General features: G+C 44.0%; 1 protein-coding gene across 2 annotated transcripts in view; it reads right to left on the minus strand.

The window, feature by feature from the left end:
- Positions 1–7,403, minus strand: part of sacm1lb (SAC1 like phosphatidylinositide phosphatase b) — a 55,589-nt gene extending 48,186 nt beyond the window's left edge. For both annotated transcript variants that reach the window (XM_080201819.1, XM_080201811.1), the window contains exon 1: positions 7,333–7,403. In XM_080201819.1, the coding sequence (XP_080057945.1) occupies positions 7,333–7,364 (32 nt within the window). In that variant the 5' untranslated portion in view covers positions 7,365–7,403. The remainder of the gene's footprint in view (positions 1–7,332) is intronic.
- Between the last annotated feature and the right edge of the window lie 5,332 nt (positions 7,404–12,735).

The following is a 12,735-nucleotide window of genomic DNA, read 5'->3' on the forward strand; positions in this document are numbered from 1 at the left end:
CCCTGTTGGGGAATCTAGCAGATGGGGTCACAGTCCCAGAAAGAGGGATAGGCTATTTTACACTGAAATGATGAAAACTTTCTTCACTCAGAGGCTTGTAAATCTGTAGAATTCTCTGCTCCATGAGGGGGGCACAGTTGCACAGCATTGCTACCTCACAGTGCCAGGAACCCAGGTTCAATTCCTGGCCTGGTTCACTGTCGATGCGAAGTCTGCACATTTTCCCTGTGTCTGCGTCTGGGTTTCCTCCCACAGTTTGAAAGACGTGCTGGTTAGGTGCACTGGCCATGCTAAATTCTCCCTCAGTGTACCCGAACAGGCACCAGAGTGTGGCAACTTGGGGATTTTCATAGTATCTCCACTGCAGTTTTAATGTAAGCCTACTTGTGACTAAAAGACTTTAACATGACTAAATCAACTTCTGTTAAATTTAACATCTATTTAGACAGATTTCTATGCTATGTTTTAATAACATCCGTTCTCTGTATAATTTCCAGGGCTCCCTGCTGGCAATCATAACCACAGTGATTAAGAACCACATAAACCTGTGTTTAATGTTATACTGCCTCAGAGTCCTCCAAAGGTTACTCAATTCTTCTCCGATTCACCAAAGGTGCAAACTCCAACTTACAGCCACAATGCAACTGATGATCAGAGATCAAAAAGACTGACTAGAGCAGATTTGCTCTCTGCCCATGGAATTCCAACCAGAATGAGGTAGTGCCTTCAAGAAAGAAACGGGGAAGGAATTCAAACAGCCCAAATATAAATCAGGATTCTTAAATTAAGCTGCCCAACAAGATTGCAAATGTGCCAATTAGTGACAGGACCCTCCCCACTTCAGTCCCTCTCACAGAACTCTGCCACTTCTCTTCCAAACCATTTCAACACCAATCTCCCTGATTGAGCTTTCAGCTTCCTCTTCTGCTCATCCAATCTGCAATTCAAGCTCAATTTCTTCATCCATTTCCACTCGTGAAGCATATGTATGTTTTTATAAATGCAGGAAAATCTATAGAAAATGAACACTGTTGCTGTCCTATCAAATATGACAGCAGTTAATTTAAATTAGAGCATCTTGCAATTAAAACAATAGTTCTGTAACCATGCTCAGAAAGTTCACTAGTAGGACTAGCATGATACATTGGCAAAAAAGCAATAAATCACACTCGAGCATCAGTGCGTTGGCAATAAGACACGGTTTACACGTTTTACAATGCCTTCCACGGGGTTCTCAGTCCCAATTAACTGACAGGAGTAGACAAGAAATCAAAGCAGAGTTCTGGGAACTCATCCGACCACTCTTTAGCACCATGGCAGAATGTTATTAAGACCCAGGAGCAGATTACTGTTTATTTTCTTTGTTAAATGGAAGGTAGAAACACAAGAGCTCATTTACAACAGGACACTGTTAGTTTTAAACACTGTCTGTGATTAATTATCTCGGTTGTTTTATTCATTAAAATGAATAATAAAGCAGTCACATTACTGAAATAATCATAAAAATACACCATTCCGAGCAGATATAATTCCTCTGGTGCCACCCAATTTAGTGTTTGGGAGGGATAGTCTCTGCACAAAGATTCCTGGAGTCCAAAGTATGGGCTGAACAAATAATTTACTCATAACTTGTTCATGATTCAATGAGTCATGTTCAATATACTACGAGTCCCTCTCGGGTTCTACACCTGACTTTATGCAAGTGATGCAACAATGCCACACGATCGCAGTCAGAGAACATGTGGAAATCAGGGTCCACAATCCCACTCCTCCTACTTGATGATAAGGCTTGCTTTGAACTATCAATTATAACAAAGTTAATGGAAGTCACAATACCTTGCAATTTATAACATTTCCAACTCTGTGATGAATCAACCATGCTCAGGGAGTTCACTAGCATGACACAGTACATCACACCTGAACACTGCTTTGTAGGCAATGAAACAGCACTAGGACTTCATCGTGCAACAGGGCTCGACTGAATCTTTGCTGGCCCAGAAAATGACTGGCATTTACATAGCGCTTTTCACAGCCACAGCATGCTCCAAAGTGCTTCAGAGCCAATAAAGTGCTTGGAATTGTTGTCACTGTTGTAATATGGCAATCAATTTGCAGACAGCAAACTCCCACAACCAGCAGCATGTTACTGTGATCATCCATTTTTGAGATGTTGATTGAGGTAAATGTTGGCGTCAGAGAGAACTCCACATACTTTCTTCCTTCCCCCCCTCCCACCAAGGCCTTATCCTCAATATCCCATGCATTTATCCAAGCTAGTCCCCCTTCCACTAAGGGGCAATTTAGCATGGCCAATCCTAAGGGCCAAATGACCTCCTTCTGTACTGTAGGATTCTATGGCATCTCCAGAGTAGCACTTCCTCAGTACTGCACTGGAGTGTCAGCCTTGATTTTTGTACTCAAAAGATCCAGAGCAGGACCTGAACATCAACCTTCGGACTCACAAACAAGAGTGCCACTCACTAAGTCAAGGCTAGCCTACCCTAGCCGAGAATAGCACTACCATCTGGATTTAAACTGTGTAATCAATACACACAGCCCTGAAAGCTTGTGTTGTATTGATACCTAACAAAGGTGTAACATAACATCACCAGTATTAAAGTCACTGAAGTAAACAGACAACAATGACCTTGAGCGGTTTAAAAAATTCAACAGATGTTTACTGAAAGGCTAAGACCAGTTTGTGTGGAATATTATTCGCCTTCCATTCCCTCATTTATAAGGGCTTCTCTCCGATCTAAGATCAACTTTCTTTCATTAATTTGAACTGTAGCAGGAAAAAATGGCCCTTTGCAAACCTCTCCTAATAAGATTGTTATCTAAACAGCAGGCATTAGTACAGCATATCAGTGTCACCATTCATTCAACTGTTCAATTAACTACAATGTCAAACAACTTAGTACAAGTAACAAACCATATTCATTCTTGCAAAGCAAAACAGGAATATTAGACCATTCAGCCCATTGTGTCTGCTTCACAATTCAATTAGATAACTAATATGCATCACACCTCCATTTGCCTTTGCTCAGTATCCTTACCTATAAATATCTTATCCATTTCAGTCTTGGAAGTTTCCACTGACTTTGATTCCAAAGTCTTGGAGGAGAATTCCAGATTTCAACAACCGGATGTGTAAAGTGCCTCTTGATTGGCCTGACCCAATTTTAAAATTAGAATCCACTAGATCTGCATTCTGCTACTTGAAGAAATAGATCCTGCATATATTTTTTCTTTTGTGGGATGTGGGCTTCACAAACAAAGCCAGTATTTGTTGCCCATCCCTAATCACCCTTGAACTGAGGGGCTCACCCGGCCATTTCAGAGGATAGTTGAGATCCATCGCTGTGGATCTGGAGTCACACGTAGGCCAGACCAGATAAGGATGGCAGATTTCCTTCAGTGAACCAGACTGGTTTTTAATAGCAATTGATGGAAGTTGTCATGGTCACCATTACTGAGACTAGCTTTCATTTCCAGATTTAGATTATGAATTGAATTAAATTCCACCAGCTGCCATGGTGGGATTTGAACCAATGTCTCCAAAATATTATTAGCTTTGGCCTCTGGATTTTCCACTCAAAGGGATACAAACCAAAAGTGATCAACTTGTTCTGACATGATGATGCTTGGAGACTTGGGTGATTCTGCAGTATACATTTCCAAAAACGAGATATCCACCCTGAGGTGTGGGTCCCAGAGTGAACGTGGCTTAAAGCAGTGATGGGCAATCTAGGCTCGTGAGTGGGCCACATGAGTGGCCCTCCTCCATCTCAGGGGCCATAAGATTAAAATCAAGCATATTCACAACCATGACCCTTGAAAAAAATTTAATGCATGCCAAATACTTCGTACGTTTATAGGAAATGCTTAATCATTCGTCTATTAATAGGACTGTCATCAACGTCAAGTAGTAAAAGCAGAATAAACATTTACGATTTGATTGAATGCAGAGGGAGCGCGTGGCTATCAGTGTGTGCCACCATGCACCTCATTTTACGTGTTTGAGTCATACCAGTAGCAAAGGCAATACACAATGGAAACCAGTGGACTGTGGAATCTTGCAACGGTCAACAAAATATCTTGTGAGCCACACTCAGAACCCTGATTTGCCATGCCGCATGTGGCCCCTGGGGCATATGTTGTCCACCACTGGCTTAAAGTCAGTCATTAAAAAGTGCCAAGAGAGCTCTTCACTGGCAGCAGGATAATGTAGTCATTTTACTGGACTAAAAATCCCGAGAGTGCAAGTTCAAATCCCATCTTGGCAGTTTAAAAGTTACCATGAAGCTACTGGATTGCCCTATAAATCCAAATGCTTCATCAGTGCCCTTTAGGCAAGGAAACCTATCATTCTCATCCAGTTTGGTCGATATAGAATAGAATCCCTACAGTGCAAGGATGGCCATTCGGCCCATTGAGACTGCACCAACATAATCCCACTCAGGCCCTATCCCCATAATCCCACATCCTCCTGACCCTAAGGGACAAATTGTGCATGGCCAATTCACCTAAGCCGTATACCTTTGGACTGTGGGAAGAAACCGGAGCATCCGCAGGAAACACACACAGACAGTGGGAGAATGTACAGAGTCTGTACAGACTATGACCCAAGGCTGGAATCGAACACGATTCCCTGGTGCTGAGGCAGCAGTGCAAACCACTCAGCCACCCCATAAGAATCCAGTCCTCTCAAGGATGTGGTAGATACATTAACTTCCCTCCACAATGGCCAAGCAAGTCACTCAATTGTAATTAGGGATGGTACATCCAAATAATATCCTTTTTTAATTGACTACATTGCAACGTAGAGACGATGGCATGGCAGTAGCGCACCAGGGATTTTAACTGAGAGTTTCTTCCTTAAACATAGAGACAGGAGAGCTAAATAACACATGCAACATTTGTGACACTGAACTGGTAACCTAGAGGGCACGAGTTCACTGTCCATGAGCGAGTTGCAAGCTCAAATTCAATATATCTGTGGCCTGACAACAGAGAGCAAAAAAAGGCAATAAAAATTGCCAGAGTTCATAAAACTCAACTGACTCAAGTAACCTGAACTCTAATCTGCTATTAATAATAGAATCCCTACAGTGCAGAATAATAAATGTTCCAAATCAACACTGCCAACAGCTAAAAACAAATTTAAATAGTAAGGCTAATAGTAGTTCTTGTGTAGAAATGTGGTCCATATCACAAACACCAGTATCTTTACTTTTAATAAAAGGTGTCACAGATATAGCAATCAACAAACCTCTCAGCTTTAACCAGCAGGACATTAATGTAGAAAAGAGGAATACTTGCTTCAAATCACCATAAGATATATCACAAAATTAAGTATTCTACATGACTTTGTTTCCTCTAAATGTTACTGTTCTAACACACTTTGGCTAGTCTCCAGCATTCAATCCACTGTTAACTTGAGGTCACCCAAAACTCTGCTGCCCTCATCCTAATTCGCACCAAACCTGGTTCATCCTGTGAGCCTGTGCTCACTGACCTACAATAGCTGCTAGTTAAACAGTTTTTAAGTTTATTTATTACTGTCACAAGTAGGCTTACGTTAACATTTCAATGAAGTTACTGCAAAAATCCCTGAGTCACCACACTCCAGCACCTGTTTGGGTACATGGCGGGAAAAGTTAGCATGGCCAATGAACCTAACCAGTATGTCTTTCAAACTGTGGAGGAAACCCATGCAGACACAGTTAGAACGTGCAGATTCTGCACAGATAGTGACCCAAGCCAGCAATCGAACACAGGTCCCTGGAGCTGTGGGGCAGCAGTGCTAACTACTGTGTTGCCCAATTAAAAAATTCACGACCTTGTTTTCAATACCCGTCTCTGACCTCACCCTTCCAAATCTGTATTTTTCCCCAGTCCTATAATCCTTAAGATATTCTGTGCTCCTCTATTCTGGCCCTTTGAGAATTCCAGGTTTGAATCACCCATTAGCAGCCATGCCTTCAGTTGCCTGGGGCGTAAGCTCTGGAATTCCTTCCCTAAACATCACCCACTCACTCTCTTCCAAGAATTTAAGAAATAGAAGTAGATAGTTACTCGGCTCCTCCAGCATCAATCAATAAGGTCATTGCTGATCTGACATCGCTGTGATTCCACTTTCCTACCTGCCCCTTCACTTCTTCACAGTACAAAAATCTGCCCACGTCAACTTTGAATATATTCAATGACCCAGCCAGCCTCCAGTTCCCATCAGGGATGAGAATTCCCAAGACTGATGACCATCATCCAAGAGAAAAAACTTCCCAGCTCATCTTAAAGGGAGGAGGGGGGGAACTTTGAAATTGTGCTACCTTCCCCACCCACAGATTCTGCTTAAAGCTTCTTCCACCACCCTTCTGGTGCTTTGTCTTGAGGTCAGGTTTTGCTTCAGAATGCTCCTGTGGATTTCCCTGAGTCTTTCATACGAGGTACTGTCATCATTTTTGACTAGACCCACCTGACCTTTCTCTACACCCTAGTTGTGACTGTAACATTGCGTCCTGCTTTCCTTATGTATAGTATGCTTTGTCTGTATGGTGCGCAAGAAACAATACTTTTCACTATCCGAAAACAGGCAACAATAAATCATGTGGAGATGCCAGTGTTGGACTGGGGTGGGCACTGTGAGAAGTCTCAGAACACCAGGTTAAAAGGTTTATTTGGAATCATGAGCTTTCAGAGATGTTGCTTCATCAGGTGAGTAGAGCTGTGTCCACAAAAACAGGGCATGTACAGATACAGACTCAATTGCAAGATAATGGTTGGAATGCGAGTCTTTACAGGTAATCAATTCTTGACGGGTACAGACAATGTGAGTGGAGGGGGGGCGGGGTGGTAATCGCAGGTTAAAGAGGTACAAAGACACAATTGCAAGATAATGGTTGATAACATATCAAATTAAGACGAAGGGAGATAAATAAATGTTGGGGACTGTGGGGCAGCGAAGATCGGGGGGGGCAAGTGGAGAGAACCAGCTCCCCCCACCACTCGCCGAACAAACTTGCCTTTGCCCCAACTCCAGACTCACTCTCTGCGCCCCACAAGCAGGGCAGTGGGTGAACTCCCCTCACCCCGGACAGAGGAGGGACACTACCCCATTCCCCTCTCCCCAAGCTCGGGCCCTCCGGGCTCAGGCAGAGAGGAGCTGCCTGACTGGAGCTCGCTCCCCACACCCGCTTCAAAACAAGGGGGGAAGAAAGTGAAACAAAAGCGCACAGGCAACCAAACCCCGAAACCGTGTGAATCACCCTCCCCAAATCAGAGAGGAAACACCGGAGCCGCAATCACTATAATCCTGGGCGCTGCACTCACAGCTTCAGACTCTCGTACGCGGCCGCCGCCATCTTGCCGTCTCCGCTGCCGGCCGTGCACTCTGACCCCGCTCCCGGCCCCCCCCCGCCCACGGACACGTGACGCCGGCCGTGCACTCTGGCCCCGCTCCGAGGCCCCGCCCACGGACACGTGACGCCGCTGATTTCTTTTCCTCCCTCCTGGCACGCACACGCTCCCTTGGACGCCTGACGTCAGGACGTCGCTGCCGCCACGGCGCGCAGCTGGGGACAAAAAGAGCGGCGAGAAAGCGCAACGAGCTCTGGTCCCCCTGAGGGGGAGTCAGTTGTTGTTGTATTCCCATCAGTTCAATCAGGGCCTAACATCCTCATTGAAAGTCAGCTTCATATTCAATCTGGCCATGATGTGGACATGTCAATGTATGTGATTTGATTTATTATTGTCACGCGTATTAGTATACAGTGAAAAGTATTGTTTCTTGCACACGAGACAGAAAATGCATGCCGCTCATAGAGAAGGAAAGGCGAGAGTGCAGAATGTAGTGTTACAGTCACAGCTAGGGTATAGAGAAAAATCAAGTTAATGCAACGTAGATCCATTCAAAAGTCTGGCAGCAGCTGGGAAGAAGCTGTTCTTGAGTCGGTTGGTACGTGACCTCAGACTTTTGTATCTTTTCCTGGATGGAAGAAGTTGGAAGAGAGAATGTCCGGGGTGTGTGGGGTCATTAATTATGCTGGATGCCTTTCTGAGGCAGCGGGAAGTGTAGGTAGTGTCAATGGATGGGAGGCTGGTTTGTGTGATGGGTTGGGCTTTGTTCATGACCTTTTATAGTTCCTTGCGGTCTTGGGCAGAGCAGGAGCCCATACCAAGCTGTGATACAACCAGGAAGAATGCTTTCTGTGGTGCATCTGTAAAATTGGTGAGAGTCGTAGCTGACATGCTAAATTTCCTTAGTCTTCTGAGAAAGTAGAGGCTATAGGGTCGGCGTGGAACGACCAGGATAGGTTGTTGGTGTTGGGCTGGGGTGGACAGGATGAGAGGTCACACGACACCAAGTTATAGTCCAACAGGTTTATTTGGAATCACGAGCTTCCGGAGCACTGCTCCTTCATCAGGTGAGGTCGAGAGAAGCGCGCAGGCACAGAATATATAGGTGCTGTGAGAAAAGCCTGACTCATAATTAATCAAGAGTGAAAATAGATAGGTACAGACAGTGCAGTGTAGGCTGACTGAATAACAACTCTTTACTGGTAATCACGCGTGCTAATAGATAAGTACAAGCAGTTAAGTATAATCAGTATGTGTAAAGTGTCAACAGGCTGTATAACAAGCGAAAGGACAACATAAGAACTGATAATTTAAGGCAGAGAGATAATTATGAATAATCAGAAAATAAGATGATGCTAAACATTATGCAAACTAATTCAGGCAGAGAGATCATCACACATAATCAAGATATGCATGATGTCAAAACGTACTGGGCGACCTGGGTTCGATTCCTAGCTTGGTTCATTGTCGGTGTGGAGTCTGCACATTCTCCCCGTGTCTGCGTGGGTTTCTCCCGGTGCTCCGGTTTCCTCCTACAGTCTGAAAGGCATGCAGGTTAGGGTGCACGGGCCATGCCAAATTCTCCCTCAGTGTAACCGAACAGGCACTGGAGTGTAGCGACTAGGGGATTTTTCACAGTAACTTCATTGCAGTGTTAATGTAAGCCTACTTGTGACACTATACTTAACTGCTTAGAGGCAGATGTTGGGAAAATAATGATGAGACGCGAGTTAGCCTATCAGTGGAAAAACAAGTGTTTACAGGTGTGACCAGAGAAAACAATGGGGCTATAAAAGTGCTAACTTTAAAGTGGAGAGGTAAAGAAATTGACACATACCCACAAGGTGGGTAACATTAAAGGGTATTAAATGATGTAACTGTAGAACACTAAGGGAAGACAGACAGCTGATATGAGAACGGCAACAGTTTCAGATATACGGCAAAGATCTCCACCCTCGTTTGTGGCTGGCATTCTCCGATGCTGCTGGAAGTGAATGGAGTTTTGGCTAGAACACTAATTTCTCCAGTTCACTTGCAGTGGGTGAGATCGGAGAATCTCACCCATCATCTCCCCAAAGAAGTCGCCATCTTCTGCCTTTGCTGAATCTTGTTCCTTGCTTCTGCAAGGCATCCTGAGAACTTTGGGAAGGCAAGTGGCTCAGTGCGCACATCATCTCTCTCAGAGAGAGATGTAGAGAAAAGGCCAATGACAGCTCACTCTGGGTGGATGGGGCGAAGTCTGGGTCTGATCTCTGCCATTGTGACAGCAGGGCCGGGTATAGAAGCTGCCATCCTGGAAGGTGGAAACCCGACAACATTCCAGAATGCAATTACAATAACAACTTGCATTTTTAGAGCACCTTTAACATAAAAAAATACCCAATGCACTTCACAGGAGCGTCATAAAGCAAAGTACGACACCGAGGCACATAAGGAGGCATTCAGTAAGATGTCCAAAAGCTGTCAAAAGAGGTCAATTTTCAGGAATGTCTGAAAGGAGAAAGGTGAGGTAGAGAGGGACAGAGAATTCCTGAGCTCGGAGCCCAGGCAGTTCCAATGGTGGAATGATTCAAATCGTGAATTAAAGGAGCACAGATATCTCAGAGACTGGAGGAGGTTAAGTTTTAGTTTACTTATTAGTGTCATAAGTAGTCTTACGTTAACACTGCAATGAAGTTACTGTGAAAATCCCCTAGTCACCACACCCCAGTACCTGTTTGGGTATACTGAGGGAGAATTTAGCATGGCTAATGCACCTAACCAGCAAGTCTTTCGGACTGTGGGAGGAAACCAGAGCACCCGGAGGAAACTCACGCGGACACGGGGAGAACATGCAGACTCTGCACAGTCACCCAAGCTGGGAATCAAACCTGGGTCTCTGACACTTTCAGACAGCAGTGCTAACCACTGCTACAAAGATTGGGAGAGATGAGGCTACAGAGGAACAAGGGTGAGAATTTTAAAATCAAGACATTGCATGACCGAGACCAGTGTATGTCAGAGAGCATGGCGGGGGGTGATAGGGGAACAGTATGAGTGGGACAGGGGCTGCAGAGTTTAGGATGAACTCATGTCTACACTAACCTGCCAAGAGTTCATTCGAGTTGGCAAGTGTAAGGATAACAAAGGAATGGTTAAGTGTTTCAGCAGCTGAGGTAGGGACTGAACTAGGTGATGTTACGAAGGTGAAAACCGAGGGTCTTAGAAAAGCCAAATACCAACATCGAGAAAATAAAACCTGCAGAGAAAAGCAAATTAAACGAATGGACTAGAGGCAAAAATGGCAAATTCTTTGGCTTTGTGAATGGTAGCAGAGGGAAATGGTATGAAAGATATGGCTGATTACTCACTCTCAAAGATGGATCACTAGGAATGATTTGCTAACCAACTCGAGGCAAACAGCAGAAATCTGACAGCTCTACATCTGACAGTTAAATATGTTAGGGGTCATTTCGAGTTAAGTATTTTGCTGTAGTGCCTGTTGGTAATCGCGTGGTTTAAACTCTTAATTGGTTTGCTTAAACAAGCTCGAACAAACCACTAAAATAAATGCATCAGATGGTGATTGAGGCAACGTGGTAAAGAAATGCCAAGTCACGGAATGACAAGTTGTTCAACATTTCCGTCAACGTTAAACTGTGGCTGAACTCAGCGCCCAAAGTCTCCACCTCGCCCCTGTCCTTCCGTTTCTCTGGACGTTTTAAGGATTAATGTCCACAATGCATTCTAATCACCAAGCCTGGACTGTCAGTGTATCAAACATTCATTACATTGAGAACGAGACCATTCGCTTTCCCCCTACTCACACACGGTACAGCTCTGTATCTTTGTGATAGATACACGCAGCGTAACTGATTTATTATTGTCACGTGTATTAATATGAAGTGAAAAGTATTTTTTCTTGTGCACTATACAGACAAAGCATACTGTTCGTAGGAAAGAAGAGAGTGCAGAATGTAGTGTTACAGTCACAGCTAGGGTGTAGAGAAAGATCAACTTAATGCAAGTTAAGTCCATTCAAAAGTCTGACAGCAGCAGGGAAGAAGCTGTTCTTGAGTCGGTTGGTACATGACCTCAGACTTTTGTATTTTTTCCCCAAAGGAAGAAGGTGGAAGAGAGGATGTCCGGGGTGCATGGGGTCCTTAATTATGGTGACTGCTTTACCGAAGCAGCAGCCAGCATAGGCAGAGTCAATAGATGGGAGGCTGGTTTGCGTGATGGATTGGACTACATTCATGATCTTTTGTAATTCCTTGCAGTTTTGGGCAGAGCAGGAGACATACCAAGCTGTGATACAACCAGAAAGAATGCTTTCTATGGTGCATGTATAAAAGTTGGTGAGAGTCGTAGCTGACTTGCCAAATTTCTTAATCTTCTGAGGAAGTAGAGGCACTGGTGGGCTTTTTAACTATAGTGCCGCAGTGGAGTGGGGTGGTGGGCTTCTTGTTTCCACTTGGCTACTTCAACCAAACCTGTTATGCACCATGGTTAGCACTGATGCCTCACAGCACCAGGGTTCACCATTGGTTCACCACCAATCACAGGTTAAAGAGGTGTGAACTGACATGAAGCCAAGATCCCTCAACCAGGATTTTGGGTTCATGTCACACTACATGTAACCTCCACCATTTGGCCTGGGCTGGGGAGCAGGGCAGGTGGTTAGTGATCTGTACACCTAAAAACCTGAAGCTTTAGTCATTAGTCATTAAGCAGAATCTACATGGATTGTGGGGGGGGGGGGGAATGGAAAAAAACATCATGACTCTACAATCCTTACAAAAAGAGACATCAGTACAAGATGAAGATTATTTAAAAGCTTAAATCAGAAAATACTTCAGAAAGCCCAAAACATCTTCATCCAAGCTTTTGAGACAATTTCATCTGTCCTCAATATAATTTGTGCTCTAATATTTATATATTTAATGTGATCTTCATTTAAATTACTAGTAAGCAAATGGAATACACACACGCACAGATTTTTATTGCAGTTTATCCTTGTCGTTTATTGTAAATTCTAAAACCAGGGACTTATTAGGAAACAAGTCAGGGATATTGTAGATTTGGTTCAAACATTCTGCTGGCCAGATTTAGAAAATCATTTCTAACTCCACTGGGATTGTACAGGGTTGTCAACTGTGATTAAATGTATTCCGGAGGTTTCATTGCATGACATGCACCCCACTTCCAGCCATTAGTTGGCCAACACCTCCATCCCATGTCGCAACACCAATTGGAAAGCAAAAAGATTTATTACCCAACTGGATAATCGTTGATTATAAACCAAACACTGCCCCCCCCCAACCCTTTTCAATCTTTTTACATCCAGTAGAAAGAAACGTTTAAAGAAAATGACAAAAAGAACAATCCTTTTCTAAC

This window comes from Carcharhinus amblyrhynchos, chromosome 2 (assembly GCF_965287045.1).
Source record: "Carcharhinus amblyrhynchos chromosome 2, sCarAmb.v2.hapA, whole genome shotgun sequence".
NCBI lineage: Eukaryota > Metazoa > Chordata > Chondrichthyes > Carcharhiniformes > Carcharhinidae > Carcharhinus > Carcharhinus amblyrhynchos.